This window comes from Macaca mulatta, chromosome 10 (assembly GCF_049350105.2).
Source record: "Macaca mulatta isolate MMU2019108-1 chromosome 10, T2T-MMU8v2.0, whole genome shotgun sequence".
Classification (NCBI taxonomy): domain Eukaryota; kingdom Metazoa; phylum Chordata; class Mammalia; order Primates; family Cercopithecidae; genus Macaca; species Macaca mulatta.
Window position 1 is genome coordinate 85,448,797 of NC_133415.1, and position 24,449 is coordinate 85,473,245.

Consider the following 24,449-nt stretch of genomic DNA (forward strand, 5'->3'; position numbering starts at 1 on the left):
TTTGGAATTATCCAGTCTGACTGCAACCACCTCCATCTTACAGATGGGGACGCTGAGGCTCTGGCCTGGCCCAGGCCCAAAGAACCCACTGTTTCCCAGAACTTGGAGTAGCTGAGACTGGGTAAGTAAGTCCCACTGATCCCAGAACTCTTTTGGATCCAGCTGTCCACATAGCACCTGGGGTTTTCATTGGGAATATTGGGGAAGGATTCTGGATACAAATTTGGGAGACAGCGCTCTGAGCCAGCCCTGCAGCTAATGTCAGCCATGGGGACTCGTAGGCCACTGGGTTAGAACGATGCGGATCAGGCGTGATGCAGAGGAGCATGTGAGAACCAGCACCAGCCACTGGTAGGACTCGCATTAGTGCAAGTGACGACGATGATGTGTGTCAGGCACCATAAGGGAGAAGATGGTGGTGGGCCTCCAAAGAGTGCCTGGAGCATGGCGAGGCTTCCGGGCGGCCTGGCGAGGCTTCTGGACATTGCACCATGACTGTTATTATCCTCGTCCCTCTGCACCAGATCTCCATCCTGGCTGTTTTTCGCAGTGTCCCCAGAATGACTGTGAGGGAAGCTCTATTATTATCTCCATTTTCAGGTCGGAGGGCATTTAGATGGGAGAGAAATTTGGGGACTGGGCGAGTTCTTCCCCTTCTCTCTGAAACTGCCCCAGGCCGGGAACCCTCTCTCCCACCCACCAACAGGGCAAGCCAAGATGGTTGAAAAGTTCTCCTTGGCCCAGCTTTAAAAGCCAACCCAACAGAGTGATTGGAACTCCAAGAATAAGGAGAGCTTAGTTTGGACTTCCAGAGGGCAAGTTTTTAGTATAATAGCGATCACAAATTTGGTACTCGTCCTCTTTAGTAGTGCCAGGGGTTCAGCTGGGTACCTATCCTGGAGAAACTGCTAGAGTGCACAGTGAGGCCTGCTCAGGGCTGTGTGTGGGCGGGAAACAATGGAAATGCCCATTCATAGGCCAGGGGGCAAATAAGGGATGAACCAGTTCCCATACAGAATACTGCACGGCACAGAGGAGGAGGCAGGTCTGTAGGCACTGGCTCAGAAATGTCCATGACACATTGTTCAGTGAAAAATAAGGCATCGGCCGGGCACGGTGGCTCATGCCTGTAATCCCAGCACTTTGGGAGGCTGAGGTGGGTAGACCACTTGAGCTCAAGAGTTTGAGACCAGCCTGGATAACATGGTGAGACCCCCTATCTCTACAAAAAAAAAAAAAATACAAAAATTAGCCAGGTGTGGTGGTGTGTGCCTGTAGTCCCAGCTACCTGGAGGCTGAAGTAAAAAGATCGCTTGGGCCTAGGAAAGCAAGGGTGCATTGAGCCAAGATCACATCACTGCACTCCAGCCTGAGGAACAGAGTGAGACCCTGTTTGAAAAAAAAAAAAAAGGAAGGAAAGAAAGGAAGGAAGGAAGGGAGAGAGGGAGGGAAAGAAAAATAGCCCGGGCATGGTGGCTCAGACCTGTAATCCCAGGACTTTGGGAGGTCAAGGCGGGTGGATCACTTGAGGTCAGAAGTTCGTGACCAGCCTGGCCAACACAGTGAAACCCCGCCTCTACTAAAAATACAAAAATTAGCTGGGTGTGGTGGCGTGCACCTGTAATCCCAGATACTCGGGAGACTGAGGCACGAGAATCGCTTGAACCTGGAAGGCAGGGGTTGCAGTGAGCCGAGATCGACCCGCTGCACTCCAGCCTGGGCAGCAGAATGAGTCTCTATCTCAAAAAAAAAAAGAAAGCATCTTGCAGAACAAAACATACAGAATGTTACTACTCATGTGAGAAGCACACTTAAACACAATATGCACATCTAAACAGATATAGATGGTCTCGGTATAGGTGTCAGTACAGGCATGATACAGGTGCGGGTAGTGGCATAGGAATAGCTACAAATATTGGTACAGGTATTGGTATAGGCATGGCATAGGTATAGGTATATACACTGACCAGCTGACAACAATGGTTTAAATAGAATGGGGCTCAGGACGTAAAGAAGAATTACTTGGCCTTTTATTCACTACATTTTATTACTGTTTGAGATTTTACAATGAGAATATTTTCTTGAAATATTTGTGTGATGGTAAAAATTAAAGAAGAAAAGCGGCTGGCCACATGGCTGGTAGCCTGAGGCAGGGCTGAGTCTGGGCGCTCACAAGAGGCAGGGTCTGTGGGGGTCAGGCCTGCTTGGTAGTCTCAGGCTGCGTCTGGAGCCTCTTCCTAAATCAACTGTGGCTCCCTCTCCCCAAGGGCAGAGCCAGAACTGGTTTCCGTAGCAGCAGCAGCATACGCAGGTCCCTGCAATCTGGAGGTATGTGAAACCGGGACATTTACCCAGCACGGTGGGCCCAACTCTGCCACCTCTGCTCAAGGCAGGGCAGGACCTCAGAACTGGCCAGAGGGCGACCTGAGACATGCAGGCAGAGAAGGGAGTCAGGGACCTCTGGGACACCCAGGGCTTAGGCAGGATGCTGCCTGGAACCCAGAGCAGTCTCCCCAGCCTGAGCTTGCATTTGAGCCTCACAAATACCGCACTGGGGGAGTTGCCCCTGCACTCCCAGCAGTCAGCAAGGTCAGGAGTGGGAGAGGGGAGAAGGCCTTTCACAGAGCACTCCTTAGATGCTGGGCCCTGAGCTAGACACAGTTCCTACTCCCTAACTTTGGCCTTTTAATCTTGTTCAGTGAGTTCTTTTTGACACATGGAAGCTTGGGAAGTTTTTTGGCCAGCTACTGAAAACAAAGGGTTAAAATAATTCAAAGAAGGCAAAAGGATGTATAGTGAAAAGCAAGTCTTTTCTCCTCAGCCCCCAGTCCCCTCCCGGGAGAACCCATGTGTGCACTGGAGCACGTGCATGTGTGTTCCTGCCTCCCCCAACTTGGTACTAACAGAAGCGCTCCCCACAAAGATGCCTTTTGCCCCACAAAGGCCAGAAAAAGGTATCTGGCCTTTTTCACACACACAAAAAAAACACATGTATCTCAGAGCTTCTTCCACAGCAGTACACGGGACCGCCTCGTTCTTTTTCATGCCTGGAATTCCATGGCATGCAAAAGTCTTTAGTATTCATGTAACCAGACCTAGAATTCTGGCTCCATGGTTTTCTGCCTTTTCCGTAGGCTTATTTCTGTTCTGCACAACAGCCCTGGGAGGCAGGTGGTCCCTGTATTAGAGATGAGAAAACCAGGGTGACTGGATTAGTCCATTCTCACGCTGCTATGAAGAAATACCCGAGACTGGGTAATTTATAAAGAAAAGAGGTTTGATTGACGCACAGTTCTGCATGGCTAGGGAGGCCTCAGGAGACTTACAATCATGGTGGAAGGCACCTCTTCACAGGGCGGCAGGAGAGAGAGTGATGCTGAGCAAAGGAGGAAGCCCCTTATAAAACCTCAGATCTCGTGAGAACTCACTCACTATCATGAGAACAGCATGGGGGAAACTGCCCCCATTATTCAATTATCTCTGCCTGGTCCTGCTCTTGACACGTAGGGATTATTAAAATTCAAGGTGAGATTTGGTGGAGACCACAGAGCCAAACTATATCAGTGACCCACCATCCCAGTTTGCCTGGGACTGTGCCAGGAAAACCCTCAGTCTTGGGAAAACCAGGATGGTTGGTCACCCTAAAGGTAAACTGAGGCTTGGAGGGATAAGGACATTCTCCAAGATCTTGTGGTTGAGCTGTGGAGGCCTGGGATGGCCACTGAAGTCCACCTGATGGTGATGATACTCTAGGAGGACAATGATCATATAGTAAGTGTCTCCTCTGTGCCTGCCCCTTCTTCAGCCCTCATAACAACCCCAGGAAGCAGACAATGGGGCACAAACAGAACTTGTGACAGGCAAACTGGGGTCAGATCTCAGCTGCAGGGCTTAGCTGTGTGACCACGGTGGTCAGCTCCCTCTCAGCCTCCTGTCCTGGGCCCACAGCAGACATACAACAAATGTTTGTTGAGGGGAAAAAAAAAAACGAATGAATGAAGTATTAGTATCCTCATTTTACGGGAAAAACTGAGGCACAAAGAAGCTGCCCTGGCACAGGGTCACAATTTGAACCTGGACAGGGGCTCCAGAGCCCATGACACATTTCTCTCTCGTAGAATGTCCTTTTCTATAACCCAGTGGTGCCTCCTCCCTCTGACTCCTCGGGCCAGTCCCCCTGCCAGCCCCCCTTCCCTCATCGCATTGCACTACCTGGTTCCCCAGTCCCAGCCTCCTTTCATGGAAGGAGGTCTTGCCGTCCCTGCCTCCCCACTCCTGACTTGGGGCCCCTACTCTGAACCCCTCCACCCCATCCGCCTGGACCGGATGCTTCTCCCAGGTCCCCGATGCCTGAGCTTCAGCTTCCCCACTCGGGCTGTTTCATGCGTTCATTCATTTGTCCAACTCTTCACTCCTTTGCTCAACAAACATTGACTGAAATTGAAAAGAGCCAGTTCTACCCCTGGTGGTGGGAATTCCGAGATGAATCCAGCCTGAGCTTTGTCCTTGGGGGACACAGAAAACAACAAAGAAATGGCACTTGTTACCCAGAGACCCAGAGAGATTCAGCTCTGATGGAGATGGTGCAGGCACAGGCTGCTGGGGCTTGAGTTCAGGGGTTGCGGGGAGGTTCCTAGCCTGGGGGCTCTGGAAAAGCTTCCTGGAGAAGGTTATGCTGGAGTCTGGAAAGATAAGAAAGAATTAGCAAGACAGGCATTGGGAGGGGAGGCAAGGGGTACTGTGACATCATGGACAAAGCGGTGGAAGAGAGAGTGAGACATTGAAGAAGTGCACGTTGTTCCTTACAGCTGGGTCCAGGCTGTCCTCAGGTGTGGACACGTGGCTCTGGGAAGCCCAACACCCTCCCTTGAGTACCTGGCCAGCTCTGGGCACAGCAGGGCTTCCAAGCATTTCATGTCTAGAAATGTATCAGAAAATAAACAAAACAATCAGCAATGTGGACATGAAGTTACACAGGACGGAGGATGTTTACTACGGTGTTTTTATCACAGAAAACGAGTGAAACGGCCTCTGTGCCCAGGTATGAGAAGGGGTCATACTTGCCAAGGGGCCATGACCGGCTGGAGCCATCCAAAAGGCTGAGAAGTCAGATTTCAGAGACTACTTAAAGGCACCAGACAATGTATCTGATGTAACTGTAGGTAAAAGACAGCAAGAGGCAAACTATTTTTTATCAGGAGATCTACATGCGTATGTATATATATGAAAATATATTAGGAAGAAATGTGTCAAATGCTTCACAGTGGCTATCTCTGGTGATGGACTAACCTGGGGGTTTTATTTCCTTTTTAAAAATAATTTCAGCCGGATGCAATGGCTCACACCTGTAATCCCAACACTCTGGGAGGCCAAGGTGGGCGGATCACTTGAGGCCAGGAGTTCTAGACCAGCCTGGCCCACGTGGCAAAATCCTGTCTCTACCAAAAATACAAAAATTAGCCGGTCGTGGTGGTGCACGCCTGTAATCCCAGCTACTCCGGAGGCTGAGGCAGGAGAATCACCCGGGAGGTGGAGGTTGCAGTGAGATAAGATCATGCCACTGCATTCCAGTCTGGGCAATAGAGTGAGACCCTGTCTCAAAAAAATAAAAAATAAAAATGGGCCAGGCACGGTGGCTCATGCCTGTAATCCCAGCACTTTGGGAGGCCAAGGTTGGCAGATCACGAGGTCAGGAATTCAAGACCAGCCCGACCAACATGGTGAAACCCCATCTGTACTAAAAATACAAAAATTAACCAGGCATAGTGGCACATACCTGTAATCCCAGCTACTCGGGAGGCTGAGGCAGAACTGCTTGAACCTGGGAGGTGCAGTGAGCCGAGATCGCGCCACTGTACTCCAGCCTGAGCAACAGAGTGAGACTCCATCTTGGAAAGAAAAATAAATTAATAATAATAATAATAATTTCCTCAGCCGGGCACCATGGCTCATGCCTGTAATCCTAGCACTTTGGGAGGCTGAGGCGGCTGGATTCCTTGAGCCCAGGAGTTCAAGACTGGACAACATGAGGATACTTTGTCTCTACAAAAATACAAAAATTAGCTGGGCATGGTGGCATGTGCCTGTATTCCCATACTCAGGAGGCTGAGGTGGGAGGATCGCTTGCCTAGGTGACAGAGCAAGACCCTGTCTAAAAGAAACATTCCTGTGTTCTCTGATTTTGTAATGGTGGGCCAGTCTCACATTTTCATTTTCAGAGACGGATTCTAGGAGGCAACTCCATGAGGCCACAACTTCTCTTTCCAGCCTCCTCCCGAGCCATGCCTCCTGGCCCAGCACAAACCCCCAGGGAGCCACCCGGAATGACGTGTGGCCCTCCCGTCCTGTGTACAGTGAGCCCACGTGCTCTGACTCCTGCTGTTTCTGTCTGAATGCCCTCTGCTTTCTCTCTCCATCTGGCACAGTTCCCCCAGCCCCCAGGCCCGCCTCAGGGTCCTTCCACTGGGGAGGTCATGCACACAAAGCACACTTGCCACTGAACAACGGGTGTGCACGCCCAGATACTTGCCTGGATGGCGAGCTGCTGGGGGAAGGACCGGCCTTACCTTTCTTCCCCAGGGGCTGTATAGGTCCCAGGATTTATTTCTATTTGTTTCCCACCTCCAATACCTTATTCTGAAAATGTCCAAACCAAAGATAATGGTATAATGAACACCCTTCACTCAGATTTGCCACAATTTGCTTTTTCTCTCTTACTTTGTCTTGCTGAACTAGTGCAGACATCTGAACACTTGGCCAGGGCTGGGGATTTGGAAGGTGCTTAACGCCTGCTGGAATCAACGAAAGGGAGAGCAAGGACACGGCGCTGCTCCCTCTGCCTTTGGCCCCAGTGGATAACCTTGCACAGCAAAGCGCTGGCCTTTCTAAAATGCTAACACAGAGGAGCTGCCCACCTACTTGGAGGCTGGCTGCCAACAGTCAGCACAGCCCCTCTGCAGACACGCAAGGCCCCTGTCATCCCTTCCTGCCTCATCGCTCACTGAGCCCTGGAAGACAGCCTCGTCCTCACATCCACCTGCGACCCCCATGTGCTGTTGGACTTGAGCCATGGAACCTCTGTCCTCCCCGCTCACCCAGGGAGGCCTCACTTCCCTTCCATGTCCCTTGCATGTCCCTTGCATCCTCAGAGAAGTGGAGGACTCCCCTGATAGTTGGTCTGACCCTTGGCATCAAGGGCAGCCTCTGTTGGGGTGGCCCATTCATGCTGGTCTGCCCAAGACTGCCCAGTTTGAGCACTGAAAGTCCAGTGTCCTGGAAGCCCTCAGGCCTGGGCAAACCAAGAGGACTGGTCACCCTGGCTTCTGTTGACTCTCACTGGGTGGGCAGGACATGTTCACATGCCCACTGCTGGGAGACAGCAGCCTGAGAGTCACCCGGGGCAGGGGCTGGGCTGCTCTCTACCTCCCCAACCCTGCCAAGGCCAGGCCACAGAACAGGCCCAAGGACAGGTTTGCTGACGCTGGCTGACTGCCTAGAGGAAAGAAGAAATGAACGAGTGGACAGGGCTGGGTGCAGTGGCTCATGCCTGTAATCCCAGCACTTTAGAAGGAGGGCGAGGCAAGTGGATCTCCTGAGGTCAGGAGTTCAAGACCAGCCTGACCAACATGGTGAAATCCCATCTCTACTAAAAATACAAAAATGAGCTGGGCATGGTGGCAGGTGCCTATAGTCTCAGTTACTCGGGAGGCTGAGGCAGGAGAATCACTTGAACCCAGGAAGAGGAGGTTGCAGTGAGCCAAGATCACACCACTGCTGCACTCCAGCCTGGGCGACGGAGCGAGACTCTGTCTCAAAATAATAAATAAATAAATAAATAAAAGAAAGAAAGAAAAATAGGCCGGGCGCGGTGGCTCAAGCCTGTAATCCCAGCACTTTGGGAGGCCGAGACAGGCAGATCACAAGGTCAGGAGATCGAGACCATCCTGGCTAACACGGTGAAACCCCGTCTCTACTAAAAAATACAAAAAACTAGCCAGGCGTGGTGGCAGGCGCCTATAGTCCCAGCTACTCGGGAGGCTGAGGCAGGAGAATGGCATGAACCCCGGAGGTGGAGCTTGCAGTGAGCGGAGATCCGGCCACTGCACTCCAGCCTGGGCGACAGAGTGAGACTCCGTCTCAAAAAAAAAAAAAAAAAAAGAAAAGAAAAATAAATGAATGAGTAGACAAACAAACAGTAATCTTGCCTCCTTCAAATCTGCTCAGATGTCATCTCCTCCATGAGGTCTTCCTTCCCTGACTGCTGTCTCAGATGACAGCCTCCCCACTCCCCACCCGCACTTTATAGGCTTCCCCGGCATGTATCACCGACTGACATTCTCCATGTCATTTGCTCACTTTCACTAGGGTCCATCTCTTGGACCACCGTGCCAGCTCCACATGGGCAGGGGTTTTTGTCTGTTTTGATCACTGAGGTATTTCTGGTGCTTAGAACAATAGGTGTTCGGTAAGAATTCATTGAATGAACGAATCCTTGCTTTCCTGCAAAAGGTGGAGCCTCCTGGCCTTCTTCTCACACATTTCGTCTTTTGTTTAATTTGTTCCACAGACATCAGTGCCCTCTGCGTCACTGTGCATGCATGCATGTGCATGTGTGTGGGTGTAGGTGTGTGTGCATGTGCCTGTGTGTGTGCCTGTTTGTGTGCGGGTACACGCATGCACGTGTGTGTGCATGTGTGCGTTGTGTACATGTGTGTTTCCGTGTGTGCGTGTGTGTGTGTGTGTATACAAAGCAGAGTGCCCAATCTGATGGCAGGAGGGGCAGAGGCCAGGGTGAGGACTCAAAGAGCCATCATGCCTGGTTGTGTGTGAAGCCAAGGACCTGGCATTTGGGGGTGGGGTCTCTGGGGCAGGACCCTGAGCTCTTTGCAACAGCCTTAAAAGAAAGCCTGGATTGTAATAACCATGGCCAACATATATTGAACACTTGCTATGTCCCAACCACTGTTCTGTGTGCTTTATGTATGTTTTCTCAGTTAATTCTCAAATCTCTGAAGTATAATTGTCTCCATATTGCAGATGAGGCTGGGGAGCCTGAGTGACTTGCTCAGGGGACCACAGCGAGAAAGTGGGGGTCACAGTCAGACTCTGAAGGGTGCTGCTAACCCTGGCGCTGGAGACTCCGTTTGCAGAAGAGGAAGGAGGATCAGCGAGGTGAAGTCACTTGCCCAGGGTCACAGAGGTGGTCTGCTGAGATTTTCAGCAGGTCCAGGATGCCAGAGGAGGCTGAGGTCCCACTCAGTGGCCACCCTGGAAGAGGTGAGGGTAACCAAAGGGAAGAGGACAGAGACCCAGGGCCAGGCAGGAGCTCTGCTTGAATGCAAAACAGCTGCCCAGAACTTGAGGACAGGAGGGACCAGGTCTGGCTGGGGAGATGGAGGCCAGCTTCTCAGCAAAGCTGCCCTTGCTTCCTCTTCTCTCCTGAAAAATGGCCACAGAAGCCGTGGACCACCTGTTTCCAGGCCTCCACATGGGCTGGCTGCCATGCACTGGCCCTAGAGAGAAGCAGGGGGCGGGCAGCGGCCCCTGTCCCAGGCCCCTCCTCCCGCACTCGGCAACATCGGCCTGACTCACCTGGTGATACCAAGTGTGTATTCTGTGTCAGGAGCTGTGCTGTGCAACTGAAGATGCTCTGACTTACTTAATTCTTACACCCAACAAGTTCAGACAGGGAAACAGAGTTCAGGCAGCGAGGTAGCTGCCCAAGCCACTAGCAGAGGGAGGGTACCAGCCCTGACTATCTGGCTCCAGAGCCTGTGCCTCTAGCCCCTACCCAGGATGCAGGGCCCTGGTTCCCCTGGCTCCCTGCCACGAGCCTGTGTAGTCCCTGGCAGCAGACACCACCCACGGTGTTCCACAGCCCAGCAAAGGTCTCGGCACACAGCAGGCTCAGCTGAAAACAATCCTTGCTCTTTGAGCTATGGGAACAGTGACTTCTTCCTTTGGATGTTTCTCCCTCTACCCAAGTCTGGGAAACAATAACACAGTCTCTCAGTTGGACAGTACACACACCTTTCAACGCTGCCCCTCCTCGGAAGGCCAAGAAGTGGGCAGAACATGGGCTTCCAACCAGGCCAACCTGGAAATGAACCCCAGCTCCACTCTGCAAATCACTGCACCTCCCTGAGCCTCAGTTTCCTCATCTGTAATATGGGGTTCATAACTGTCATTATGAGGAGCATGGTGGGGTCAGCCTGTAGTCCCAGCTACTCAGGAGGTGGAGGCAGGAGGATTGCTTGAGTGCAGGAGTTTGAGTCCAGCCTGGGCAACACAGCAAGACCCTGTAACAATATTTTTTTTTAAATAGTGAAAAAAAAAAAAAAAAAAAAGCTGGGCGCGGCAGTTCACGCCTGTAATCTCAGTACTTTGGGAGGCCGACGTGGGCAGATTACTTGAGGTCAGGAGTTCAAGACCAGCCTGGCCAACATGGTGAAACCCCATCTCTATTAACAGTACAAAACTTGGCCAGGCGCGGTGGCTCACACCTGTAATCCCAGAACTTTGGGAGGCCGAGGTGGGCGGATCATGAGGTCAGGAGATGGAGACCATCCTGGCTAAGACAGTGAAACTCCATCTCTACTAAAAATACAAAAAATTAGCCAGGCGTGGTGGTGGGCGCCTGTAGTCCCAGCTACTCAGGAGGCTGAGGCAGGAGAATGGTGTGACTATTGGAGGTAGAGCTTGCAGTGAGCCAAGATCGCACCACTGCACTCCAGTCGGGGCGACAGAGTGAGACTCTGTCTCAAAAAAAAAAAAAAGTCCTGGTGAGGATTAAAGGAGACAACAAGAGCTGGTGCCAGGCACACAGTGGGTATGCTCAGCAAGGGTGTATCTGTCCACCAAGCACTGTAGCCACCCCCAGGGCTCTCCCAAGGCCACCTTGGCCACTGCCCCCCTACTTTGAAAGTACGGCTATATAAACCATGATATGTTTGAAGCATACAGAACACACAGAAATGAGCTGTCCCCGGTCGGAGCACTCCACTCTGGCACACATGCAATCATAACAGGCCCTCGGATTCCTGAGTGTTTTCTGAGGGCTGGGGTCTGTACCATGTGCTGTACGTGGGCGGCCTCCTTCCTTTCATCCTCACGACTTCCTGTGGAGGTTGGTCCTCAGTTACCCCAATTTATAAATGGAGAGACTGAGGCTCCAAGAGGTCCCACAGCCAGGGAGTGGTGGAAGTAGAATTTGTTTTTATGTAGATGTGTATTTATTGACATCAAAGATGTTTACAATATATTATTAAATGAAAAGCAGTCCACAGGCCAACAGAGTATAATTTGGGAGAGTATTATTAAAATATTAACAGTAGTTATCCCTAGGTGATAGGATTGAGGGCCTTACAATTCTTTTCTTTTTTTTTCTGCTTATCCATATTTTCTAATTTTTTAATAACAGCTTTATTGAGATAGAATTCACATCACATACAATCCACCTGTTTAACACATGCAATTCAGTGGTTGTTAGCATGCTCACATAACTATGAAGCCATCACCATCATCAACTTTAGAGCATTCTCAGGCCGGGCGCAATGGCTCACACCTGTAATTCCAGCACTTTGGGGGGCCAAAGTGGGCAGATCACTTGAGGTTGGGAGCTTTGGGACCAGCCTGGCCAACACCGTGAAACTCCATCTCTACTAAAAGTACAAAAATTAGCCGGCCATGGTGGCGTACCTATAATCCCAGCTACTCAGGAGGCTGAGACAGGAGAATCACTTGAACCTGGGAGGTGGAAGTTGCAGTGAGCCGAGATCATGCCACTGCACTCCATCCAGCCTGGGCAAAAGAGTGAGACTCTGTCTCAAAACAAAAAACAAACAAACAAAAAAACCAAAAAACAACAAACTTTAGAGTATTTTCATCATTCCCAAAACAAACCTCCTACCCATTAGCAGTCACTCCCCATTTTCCAGAACCCACCTCTCCAGCCCTAGGAAACCATATTCTGTCTCTATGGATTTCTGTGTTCTGGACATTTCATACAAATGGATTCACACAATATGTGGTCTTTGTGACAGGCTCCTTTCACTTAGCATAATGTTCTCAAGCTTCATCCGTATTGTAGCATGGATCAGTATTTTATTCCTTTCCATGGCCAATAATATCCATATTATATCTGTCAATTCATCATATTGAAAGACAGTCAGGCTGGTGTGGTGGCTCACACTTGTAATCCCAACCCTTTGGGAGGCCAAGGTGGTCGGATTGCTTGAGGCCAGGAGTTCGAGACCAGCCTGGGACACACAGTGAGACCCCATCTCTACAAAATGCAAAATAAAAAATATTATCTGGGTGTTGTGGTGCATGTGTGGAGTAGCCTTTAGTCCCAACTGCTAGGGAGGCTGAGGTGGAAGGATCACTTGAGCCTGAGGGTTCAAGGCTGCAGTGAGCCGTGATCACACTATTGCACTTCAGCCTGGGTGACAGAGCAAACACTCAAAAACTCAAAAACAAAAACAAACAAACAAACAAAAACAAAAAAGAAGAAGAAGAAGAAGAAAGAAACAGACATTCAGGACAACCGGGTTGTTTTCACATTTTGGCTATTAGGAATAATGCTGCTATTAACATTTGTGTAAGTCTGTGTGTGGATATATGTTTTAATTCTCTCAATTATATATCTAGGAGTGGAATTTCTGGGTCAAATGATAATTCTATGTTTAAACTTTTGAGAATGTGTCGGACTGTTTTCCAAAATGACTGCACCATCTTACATTCCCACCAGCAGTGCATGAGGGATGCAATTGCTCTATGTCCTCACCAACACTTGTTCTTATTTGTCTTTTTTATTCTAGTCATCTTGTGGATGTGAAGTGGTATCTCACTGTGGTTTTGATCTGTATCTCTCTGATAGCCAATGATATTGAGCACCTTTCATTTGCTGATTGGCCATTTATACATCTTTTTTGGAGAAATATGTGTTTAGATCCAATTGCCATTTTTAAAATTATTTGTTGTTTTTTTTTTTGTTTTTTTGTTTTTTTTTTTGAGACAGAGTCTCACTCTGTTGCCCAGGCAGGAGTGCAGTGACATGATCTTGGCTCAGTGCAACCTCTACCTCCCAGGCTCCAGTGATTCTTCCACCTCAGCCTCTCGAGTAGCTGGGACTACAGGCACCAGGCACACAACACCATGCCTAATTTTTGTATTTTTTGTAGAGATGGGTTCTCTCTATATTGCCCAGGCTAGTCTCAAACTCCTGGACTCAAGCAATCCTCCTGCCTCAGCCTCCCAAAGTGCTGGGATTACAGGTGTGAGCCACTGTGCCCAGCCAAAATTGGGTTGTGTCTTTATTATTGTTGTTGGAAGTAGGATTTGGAGCCAGGTCTGGCCCTTGCTTTACTATCAAACGGTGGACACAGCACACACCCCCATGGCATACACCCCACCGCCAGGGACATCTTGAAGCCCCCTGTGGACTTGGCCCTGCTCTGAGCAGGTAGAAGAGCAAGTCCTGCTAGGGCCTGGCCCACAGGAAGTGCCCAGTGAATGTCTATGGATGGACAGACAGACAAGTATATCTCCAGGAACAAGTAAGCCAAAGGGGAAGAAAAAACACACAGACCAAGAAGTCCGCACCCCAGGAGGAAGAAACTGCTGAGGCCTGGCTCCAGGAGGTAGAGATAATGCTCTTGGCACGGCGAGAGGCCACCAGGCAACTGCCTCTCGCGTCCTTGGTGGCAGTAATTTATCTCGCCTGTTTTTACATGACTGACTATTGGCCTGTCTGAGGCTGGGAAGGAGAGGCCATGGAGATTAGCAGGGAACCCGTGAGCCTATCTGTCTAGGGACTTGTAAGGGGGGCAGCTGGTCAGAGGCGGGCAGAGAACTGGTGGGGTATGTCCCTGCCCGCCTCTGGCCCCAGAAACTCACTGCTTCATCACCAAGGGTGCCTGCATCTTGAACATCCAGCTCTGGATTCTGACTCCCTGGGTTTGAATCCCAGCCCTACTATCTCCTTGCTGTGTGACCATGGACAAGTTACTCTCCATCTCTGAGCCTCGGTTCACTCACAGCCTCACCTGTAGAATGGAGACAAACAGAGTGAGAACGAAATGAGACCCTCAGGCTGTGTCTTGGTGGGGCCAGGCTGCCGGTGGGAGGCTACAGACAGTGGGCAGGAGGGCTCACCCACAGGGCATCCCCAGACCCTGGACTCAGAGCCTGTCCCCCTGGGAAACGGAGTCACAGACTCCTGAGAACGCCTGAGACCAGCCACCGCAGGAAGGTGCACCTCGGCCCAGTGCTGTGAGAGTGTGGCTGCTGGCGGAGGCAGCTCCAAGAGCCTGCGCGGTAAAGACAGGCTGCGAGGGGGTGCCAGGGCAGCCTCTGACTCAGGCAGCCTGGGATCTGTGTCCCACTCTATCTTTTACTAGCTGTGAACCTTGGGCAGGCACTTGGCCTCTGTGCCTCAGTTTACCCTTTGGAAGACAGAGATGACAGTCATGCTTACTTTATAGGGTGGCTGTGAAGATTAAATGGGTTAATAGAGGTAAAATGTCAGTTAAAATCTCAGCCTTAAAATAAAGCCCAGAGCATCTCCTGCATTCACTTAACTTCTTTGGACCCCAGATTCTCCCATATTCCCCCGGATTCTTCCAGCTGGGCTCTGTGGAGGATGGGGAAGTGTTAGACTATTCTGGCATTTCCCAAAATGGATTCCGTAGACTTCTAACTCACGGGATGCTATAGGAAAATAAGAAAGGGTACCATTGTCACGTAGGCCTGGGTGCTGGTGTAGACCCAGCCGCTTCCTGGAACTAACACACACACACACACACACACACACACGAAAGGTTCTGCAGAACCCTGCAGTGAAGAGCCCTGTGGATGTCTGCGTTGTTGTTTCCCAAATTTATTTGACGACGAACACCCTTTTCTGCCCAAGGTCAATTTAACATCCTCCTGGAAAACAGTGACGGTCAAGGTCATTTCTATCTTGCAGCTTCCATGAATCACAGAAAAGACGGGAAGATTTGCTAAAACTCAACATCATCACCTAGAAGAAGTGCCTTCCTGTTTTTAAAACCCTTTCACACTTACCACCATGAAAGCATCATGGCCCTGTGGGGTGCTGTCAGCCCTGCCACAGGGATCCGAGAGGGTCAGAGTGGGAAGGCCACCCCAGGGATACCCCACGCCCATGACTGCCCAGTCAGGACTGGCCCAAGTCCCCTTCTACCCTGTGTAGCTGCCTCTGGCTCCCCCAAACCAGACAGAACACCCAGAAGGTTGTCAGGGCAGAAGGTGGCATCTGTGAGGAACCTTCTAGAACAAGAGTTGCAGCCAGGCACGGTGACTTACATCTGTAATCCTAGCACTTTGGGAGGCCGAGGTGGATGGTTGCCTGAGCTCAGGAGTTAGAGACCAGCCTGGGCAACGTGGTGAAACTCTGTCTCTACTAAAATACAAAAAATAAGCCAGGTGTGGCGGCATACGCCTGTAATCCCAGCTACTCGGGAGGCTGAGGCCGGAGAATTGCTTGAACCCGGGAGGCAAAGGTTGCAGTGAGCTGAGATTGCACCACTGCACTCCAGCCTGGGTGACAGAGCGAGACTCCATCTCAAAAAAAAAAAAAAAACCAGGCCGGGCGCGGTGGCTCAAGCCTGTAATCCCAGCACTTTGGGAGGCCGAGACGGGCGGATCACGAGGTCAGGAGATCAAGACCATCCTGGCTAACACGGTGAAACTCCGTCTCTACTAAAAAAATACAAAAAACTAGCCAGGCGAGGTGGCGGGCTCCTGTAGTCCCAGCTACTCAGGAGGCTGAGGCAGGAGAATGGCGTAAACCCAGGAGGCGGAGCTTGCAGTGAGCTGAGATCCAGCCACTGCACTCCAGCCTGGGCGACAGAGCCAGACTCTGTCTCAAAAAAAAAAAAAAAAAAAAGAAAAAGGAATTGCCAAAAAGAAGACCTGTACGTTGAGCCAGCCCAGCCTCAGGCAAGGGAGATGTCAGAGGATCAGGAGTCCCCTGGGGGCACCTGCAGAGGAGGCCCTGTGACCCCGAGCCTAATTAATTGGGAAAGTGCCTCATTCAAGTAGCCCCTCACACCTCCCTGTAAACATCTCAACAAATCTAACATCCAGCCACCAGATTATATCTCCCAGACAGCAGCCTCTTGAACGTAGGACAAGGGCCAAAATTCTTCCCTAGGCCTTTCGAGGTTTGGAAAAGGAGCTTGATCAGCTAGTCAATGGAGGAGACTGACATTTATTGAGCACCAATGATGTCTCATGCATGGTGTACCTGTATGGTGAGATCTCAATTCTGATAATAATCCCTCTTCACAGATGGGGGAAACTGAGTCTCTCGGTGGTAAATTAGCATGTCCAGGGATGCAGCAGGGCTAGGATTCAACTCCAAGATTGGGTTTGGCTCCCAGCCCCAGTGCCACCACACGCCCCGAACCCCGTGCCACATCCCACTCTCTGGGCCACCTTCCCATTCCTAAGCTAGGTTCTCAGGTCCTCAGATACGAAAGGAATTGGAGGGGGGCTAATGTGATCTGGCCCCTAACACCCTGGCCCACACTGTGGATGGAGAAACTGGCACTTGGGTTTGTCACTCGATGTCCTGGAGAATCGAGCTGTTTCAGCCCCTAGTACACTGATCATCCGTTCAGGGAAGGCAGGTAGAGAAATTCATTTTCTGGGTATGCTAAGCCAAAGGCCATGCCTAAGTCTTTGTGTGAACACTGTGATCATTCCCAGCTGCCCTCAGGTGCAGCCTCCTACCCGGCATCCCACCCGGCTCGCTGACCTTCCAGAATCCTGGCACTCAAGCTGGGGGTATGTGGAGGGGAGGGGGGCCCATCACACAAACCTCCGCAAAACCCCTATTCCTCTTCTTGATGACCCTGCCCCCCGGGGGGATATTCTCCCAAACTGGGACTTCCCAGAATTTCTGGGTCAGCAAACAGAGTGGCTGAGTGGCTGAGTGGCTGAGTGGCCGCGGGCAGGGGCCAGGCCCCCCCACTCCTCTCCTGCGAGACCTCTCCCCTGCACTGCTGCACGTCCTCCTGCCCGGCGCAGAAGCAGACATTGGACAGGAGAGAGAGCCAGCGCCAAGCCCTCCGAGCTTTCCCACCACACCACCCATCTTCAGGCTGTCTGAGAGGCACGCTTTCTTTCCTCCATCCCTGGCAGCAGATCCAGGTCACAGAGAGGGGCAGCTGTTTGCCCAGGGCCACACCGCGAGGCGGCGGTGGGCGTTACACCCGGGTCTGGCTGACTCCAGAGGTGGGGTCCTTTTTCCCAGTCCAGTGCAGTGGCCAGCAGTGTGGAGGATGGGGAAGTGTTAGACTATTAGTGTGGGATCTGGAGCCCGGGCTCCCCAGCTTCCTCTCTGGGTCACTTGGGGTAGACGCCTCAACTTCTCTGTGCCTCGGTTTCCGCATCTACACAGTGCTATCAGAGAGTCCCTGGCTTCAAATTCTGGGTAAGCTGTGTGGCCTTGAGTGAGTCACTTAACCTGTCTGTGTCTCTGCTTTCTCCAATTTAAAACAGAGTGCTTGTATCCTTAAGGCAAGGGTCAGTATGAGGATATTTTTTTTTGAGACAGTCTCGCTCGATCTTTTTATTGAGACAAAGTCTCGCTCGATTTTTTCAGACAGAGTCTGGCTCGATCTCAGCTCACTGCAACCTCTGCCTCTTGGGTTCAAGCGATTCTCCCACCTCAGCCTCCCGAGTAGCTGGGATTACAGGCACGTGCCACCACATCTGGCTTATTTTTGTATTTTTAGTAGAGATGGGTTTTCACCATGTTGCCCAGGCTGGTCTCGAACTCCTGGCCTCAAGTGATCCACCCATCTTGGCCTCCCAAAGTGCTGGGATTCCAGGCATGAGCCACTGTGCCCGGCCCTAGTCCTTCATTTTAATCCTTACAGTTACCCTGAGGGAGACATGGTAAAACCCCGTCTCTACTAAAAATACAAAAATTAGCCAGGTGTGGTGACACATGCCTGTAATCCCATCTACTGGGGAGGCTGTGACAGGAGAACTGCGTGAACCTTGGAGGCAGAGGTTGCAGTGAGCCGAGATCCTGCCATTGCACTTCAGCCTAGGAGACAAGAGCGACTCTCTGTCTCAAAAAAAAAAAAAAAAAAAAAAGAAGAACTAGGGCTTGGCTTGGTGGCTCATGCCTGTAATCCCAGCACTTTGGGAGGCTAGGGTGGGAGGATCACTTGAGGCCAGGAGTTCCAAACCAGCCTGGGCAACATAGTAATACCCTGTTGCTACAATATATTAAAAAATTAACTGGGTATTTTAGCACACGCCTGTAGTTCCAACTACTCAGGAGGCTGAGGTGAGAGGATTGCTTGAGCCCAGGAGATTGAGGCTGTAGTGAGTCAAGATTATGCCACTGCACTCCAGCCTGGGTGACAGAGCAAGACCCTGTGTCTAAAAAAGTAAAATGGAGAACTAATGTGTGGAAAGTGCTAGATATAGTTCCCCACCCAGAGTTGAAAGGTTGAAACTACCACAGGTCAGGGGATTGCTCAGGGTCAGGTGCATAGCCTGGAGTGCAGGAGTGTTGGTCCCAGCTCCTTCCTCAGCCCCACCACTCACAGCAGGGGGCATCGCCTTCCCCCACCCTTCCAGGCTCAGAGGGCATCAGGTCCCTCAGGGTATCTCCCCAATCCATTGATGGCACCTACAGCACGCTAGGCAAGCTAACCCCTACCCACTTCTCCCACCGTCTGTGCCCTCTGAGGAGCAGGCTTTCTTCCACCATCCCTGGCAGCAGATCCAGGTCCCACAGAGGGGCAGCTACTTGCCCCAGGCCACACAGCGAGGCAGCGGTGGGTATCACACCCAGGTCTAGCTGACTCCAGAGTTGGGGTCCTTTCTCCCAGTCCAGGGCAGTGGCCGGGGTGTGGGATCCGGAGCCCAGGCTCCCCAGCTTCCTCAACAGCCTAAGTCCATCCTGCCTCCAGGCCTTTGCACTCGCCATTCCCTCCTCTTGCCCTGCTCTTCCCATCACTCACGTTCTGCTCAGCTTTGCCTCCCTCAGAGGCTCTCCCGGACCACCCCTCCTGAAATGCCCCGATCCCTATTCTCTCTGTCTCTTGCCCCTGATTATTTGCTTCATGGCACTAACCATTGCCTGAAACTGTCTTTTCTTTTTCTTTTCTTTTTTTTTTTTTTTTTGAGACAGTCTTGCTCTATTGCCCAGGCTAGAGTGCCGTGGCACAATCTCGGCTCACTGCAAGCTCCGCCTCCTGGGTTCATGCCATTCTCCTGCCTCAGCCTCTCGAGTAGCTGGGACTACAGGTGCCCACCACCACACCTGGCTAATTTTTTTTGTATTTTTAGTAAAGGCAGGGTTTCACTGTGTTAGCCAGGATGGTCTTGATCTCCTGACCTTGTGATCTGCCCGCCTTGGCCTCCCAAAGTGCTGAGATTACAGGCGTGAGCCACTGTGCCGGGCCAAGAAACTTTCTTTAGGGAATAATTTAGAAATTATTTTGCAACAGAAAAATTGCACAGATGGTACAGGGAGTTCCTGTTGGCCCTTCACCCAGTTTTTTCTTATGTCAACCTATTACCTAACCATGGTAAGTGGTCAAAACCAAGAAAGTGACATTGGTACATTATACTGATGAGCCGCAGGCTTTACTCCGATGAAACCGTGTTCTTCCTTACTCATTTGTTCTCAGCTGCCTCCTCAACGAGGAGGCAAACTCTGAAAGGCAGGGAGGTTGCCTCTCCCACTGACATCCATTTCCTCATACCTGGCAAGGAGTGCTGATTGGATAAAGGAGGGAAAAGAATGGCAAAAACAGCCAATGACTATCAAGCACTCCTGCCAGACAGTGTTCCTAAGTGCTTTAAACACTGTAAGTCCCAGCCGGGGCAACACAGTGAGACCCTATCTCTACAATAATTTAAAATTAACTAGGTACGGGAGCACGTGCCTATAGTCCCAGCTACCAGGGAGGCTGAGATGGGAGGATTGCTTGAGCCTGGGAGGTCGAGGCAGCTGTGAGCTGTGATTGCACCACGGCACTCTAGCCTGAGCAACAAAGTGAGACCTTGTCTCAAAAAAAAAAAAAAAAAAACAAATCCAAACAAAACCAAACCCAAACACATTGTAAGCCATTTAATCCTCACAACAGCCCATGAAGCAGCTATGAATCATAGGGAAACTAAGGCATGGTACGTTTTGGAGGCTGGCCCAAGGCCACAGAGATGGACAGTACCAGAGTGGGTGGGTTCTGGCACACTCCTCCTGCCCCTGTCACAACACGCTGACGGCACCACAGGGTAACACAGCAAATGCCAGTCCCTCCATGTTCTCAGTTCACGAAACAGTGGAAGGGTCGCACCTCCCACAGCCCAGCAGGAGCACAGGCTTGGGATGGAGGCTGAGCCTCTGCATCTTGCTTCTGCCCACAGTGACTAGTGGCTACCCTGGCCCTGCACAGAATGACACAGGGGCTCTGTTCCAAGGGCCCTCAGCCTCACCCTTCTTCAGGGAAACAGAAGGGGGCTGGTTCGGCCCCAAACCATGGGCTCCGGCCAGTGCTCCCGATTCCCCAGATCCTGCAGGCACAAAGCAGGCCTGAGTCCGCCCCCCTCCGTTGGCCCACAGCTTGCACTGGGACTCTAGGATCTGGCTGCTGAGGGCTGGGTACAGAGCATGGGCCCCTCTCCTGAAGTCCAGTGTTCTCAGAGGAGCTTTCTGGGCTCTGGAAGAGGAAAGAAGAGGAAGACACGGTGTCCCTTTCCGGATGTGGGGTGCAGTGACACACAGGAGTACTGCAGCCTCTTCCCAGCACCCAGGGACCAGGCCAGAGAGACGTCCCAGCACCTCCCAAGGGAGAAGCCACTCTCCAGCAGCTGGACAGGACCAGAGCCTGCCCCGCATGTCCGGCCGGGGTTCTACCCAGAGCCAGCCTGGCGCAGCCTCGGTCCCTAATCATGTTTGCTGGATGCCTTGAATACAAGCGCCGGTGCCCAGAGTCTCCTTGAGGTTTCAGCTGGGCATGCCGGGCCCATCCCCCATTCTGGGGAGCAGAATAAGTATGGGGAGTGGTGACAGGGGACACCATGAGGTGGTGGTGGCCTTGGTGAGACAAGCAGGCAGAGCTGGGGGTGGGGGCGCCCTGGGCTTGGCTAATTAAACAGCGACCGTGATGAATCGGGGAGAAACTGCTGCTTGCTAATTAAAGGTGCAGGCAACTTGCCTGGCAAGGATGGGAGGCAGAAGTCCTGGAACCATGTTGAGGGCCAGGCCAGCGAGGACAAAGCTTGGCCAAAGCACCCCACCGTGCCCATTCTGGGCATCCCTCCCATTGCCCTCCCCCACCCAGCAGGGGCCCGCAGCCCCCTCCCCACTTCCCTATCTCTCCGACCCACCTTGCCAAGCCTGGGGCCTCCAACTTCCCCCCTGCCCCTCCCCACCAACCCAAATCCTTTCCTGATAAGGGCCTGGGTGTTGCGGAGGAGGAGACTGGCTCTGGTGGCTGGGCTGGGAGTGGACTCGCTGAGCCTTTGAGGTCCTCCTTCCCACCCCACCGCCAAAGTCCCAGAGGTGGGCAGTGAGTCCAGTCAAGGCTGACGTGACTTATTGGGAACAAGACCCCCAAGAAGATCATAGAATCTTAGTACCTGAGACTCGCAGGGGGCTTCAGGTCTTCCCTAATTTCCCAGCAGTCCCCAGTGTCAGCCCAGGTATGAGAGACAGGGACAGCACCTCTTTCCGGGCTCAACATTCCAGTCTTTGTAAAGGGAAAACTGGCCAGGCGAGGTGGCTACTGCCTGTGACCCAGCATGCTGGGAGGCTGAGGCAGGAGACTCACTTGAGCCTGGGAGTTCAAGGCAGGCCTAGGAAACACAGGAGACCCTATCTCTAAAAAAAAATTAGCTGGGTGTGTTGGCTTGCACCTGTGGTCCCTGTTACTCAAGGGGTTGAAGTGGGAGGATCACTTCAGCCCAGAAGGTCGAGGCTATAGTGAGCCATGATTGCCCCACTACACTCCAAAGTGGGTAACAGAGTGAAACCCTGTTCAAAACATAAATAAATACATAAATAAAGGAAAAGAAATGAGAAAATTGGAGCAAATGATCTCTGAGCCTTGAAGATTCTTATGGGGTGGACAAGAAAACTCCCTGAGGCTGCTCATCCCTGCCCCAAGTCGGTTCAAAGCAGGGCTATAGGCTCAGACACCTTTGCCAACCAACATGACCTCAGGCAAGGGAGCTCATGGTCACATGCCTGGGTTTCCCCATTGGTAAGGCTGGAGATGGCAATAGTGCCCACCTCAAAGAGCCTCTGAGAAGACTGGGGGAGATAACAAAGCTGAAGTGTCCAGCACAGTATCTGGTCTGACCTGAGTAGCCAGCCACTGCCATCTGAAAGGTCTGGGGAACTGGGGGGTAACCTGGCACCTAGCCTGCCTGAGTCTTACCTCTTCATGTGGCAGCTGCAGTCTGGCACTCTGAGGAGAAGGATTAGAGAGCTTAAGTGTCTTCCGCAAAGCCACACTGCTACGGAAGAGGAAGAGGCAGCCCTGGATCCTTTGAGTGAGGAGAGGATGGGATCTGGATTCCTATGTTGACATTTGTGGAGCATCTGCTGGATGCAGGGTCCTGAACAAGACCCTAGGAAGGGACTAAGATGAATCTGAGATTCACTCTGCCTTTAAGGGGACCCCAGTCTAGAAGGGGAGAGAAAACACACATACAAACAACTGGAATGCAAAGCAAATGTGGCTGGGTGCGGTGGCTCACACCTGTCATTTTGGGAGGGCTAGGCAGGAGGATCACTTGAGGTCAGGAGTTTGAGACCAGCCTGGCCAACAGGGCAAAACCTCGTCTCTACTAAAAATACAAAAATTAGCTGGGCATGGTGGTGCACACCTGTAGTACCAGCTACTTGGGAGGCTGAGGCACGAGAATCGTTTGAACCTGGTGGGGCAGAGGTTGCAGTGAACTGAGATCGCGCCAGTGAGCTGAGATAGTGCACTCTAGCTTGGGCGACAGAGCAAGACTCCGTCTCAAAAAAAAAAAAAAAAAAAAAAAAAGCAAATACCCCTGGCATCAGAGGGGGCCCAGTAGCCCTCCATGCAGGGGGCTGGTGAGACTCTTGGGATGGTAGGGAGATGCTGCTGTGTCTCGGAGCTCAATTTGCAAAGCAAAGGTTTTGATTTTATTTGAAGGGTAAAATCAGCCTTGGGGGGTCATGGGGGTGCTGATGGAGCCTCCTCTGGTTTTTTTGGGAAGTTCTGGGTGGTTCCTGATGTCTGTGATTTCTGCTTCTATGGTTCTAGGATCTATCCTGGAGGTATCTAGGAGTCCCAGATGCTGTGGTTTTGGAGACTACACTGTCCAGGCCCCCAGCATGAATACATTCACATCCACAAAGGACAGTGAGGTCCTCATTCCAGGTGGCCAGATACCCACCAGTTTGGGGGGCTTCCTGCTGCTGGGCAATTTGGTGGGGAGAGGATGCAGCACCAGTGAGAGGCCTGCTCAGAGATGGTGGAAGCCTCCCAAGGCTGAGAGACGCAAGGCTGCTGGCCCTGATGCTGCAAAGCCTGAGTCTCAGCGGCAACCCAGAGCAGGCAAGGTGAGTGCTAGGTCACTCACCTTGGGGATGGTGCCTCCATTACTCCCTTCCTGGAGATCAGAGCTCAGCCAGAGGAGCGGGCGGGTCTAGTCACAGGAAGTCTGTGCAAGCACAGCTAGCAGCTCCTGGAAAATAGGCACTGCTCTCAGCCTCCCCAGGGCACCCTGCACCCAAGCTGGGTCAAATGATGGTCTGGGGCGCCCTCTGGTGGCTTCTCTGGGCAGTGGTGGATGCTGAAGCCACTGTGAATTTAAGGGTGGGTGGGGCAGAGATGGTCAGAGTTGGAAGATTTCAAGGTGGACCACTCTTTCCACTACCCAGATGGGCAAACCAAGGCCCGGAGGAAAGTGACCTGCCTACAGTTGCACAGCCAGTGACTTATACAAGAACAGAGCCCAGAAGTTCCTCTGTACCAGTGCTTTTTTTAGGGGGTCTCAAGGCATCCCACCCCAGGGGAGGGAAGGCTGAGTGTCCGGGGCTCACTCCCAGTGCATGTGGACAGCTGAACTGTAGGTCGCTGAGTATCTGTGTGACATAGCACGCAGCACTTCCCTCCCAGGCTTGGGTTCTTCGCCTCTAAAGCCTGGGGTTACTGTGTTGGCAAGGGATGGGGGACTAGGCCTCCTGCTTGTATACTGCTGGAACTGAGGATGTAAACCAGCCAGTCTTTCGGGGAGTTCTAAGAAGAGTGTTCCTACAGCTGGTATCATACTTCATGGTGAGAGATTGGGGGCTTTCCCCAAGACCAGGAACAAGACAAGGATGTCCACTCTTACGGCAAAGTTGGATTCACAACTCGTATTCAACATTGTACTGAGTACAATGGCAAGAAAATAATCATTCAGGTTGCAAA

The 24,449-nt window shown here is 51.8% G+C and overlaps 1 protein-coding gene across 1 annotated transcript; it reads right to left on the reverse strand.

Moving 5' to 3' along the window:
* Positions 1 to 21,017: 21,017 nt before the first annotated feature.
* C10H20orf203 (chromosome 10 C20orf203 homolog) lies at positions 21,018 to 23,636 on the reverse strand. Its single transcript, XM_077949062.1, is given in 5 exon segments — positions 21,018 to 21,414; positions 21,416 to 21,591; positions 22,240 to 22,309; positions 22,437 to 22,545; positions 23,617 to 23,636. Coding segments are annotated over 5 exon segments (648 nt in total). The 3' UTR covers positions 21,018 to 21,141.
* Between the last annotated feature and the right edge of the window lie 813 nt (positions 23,637 to 24,449).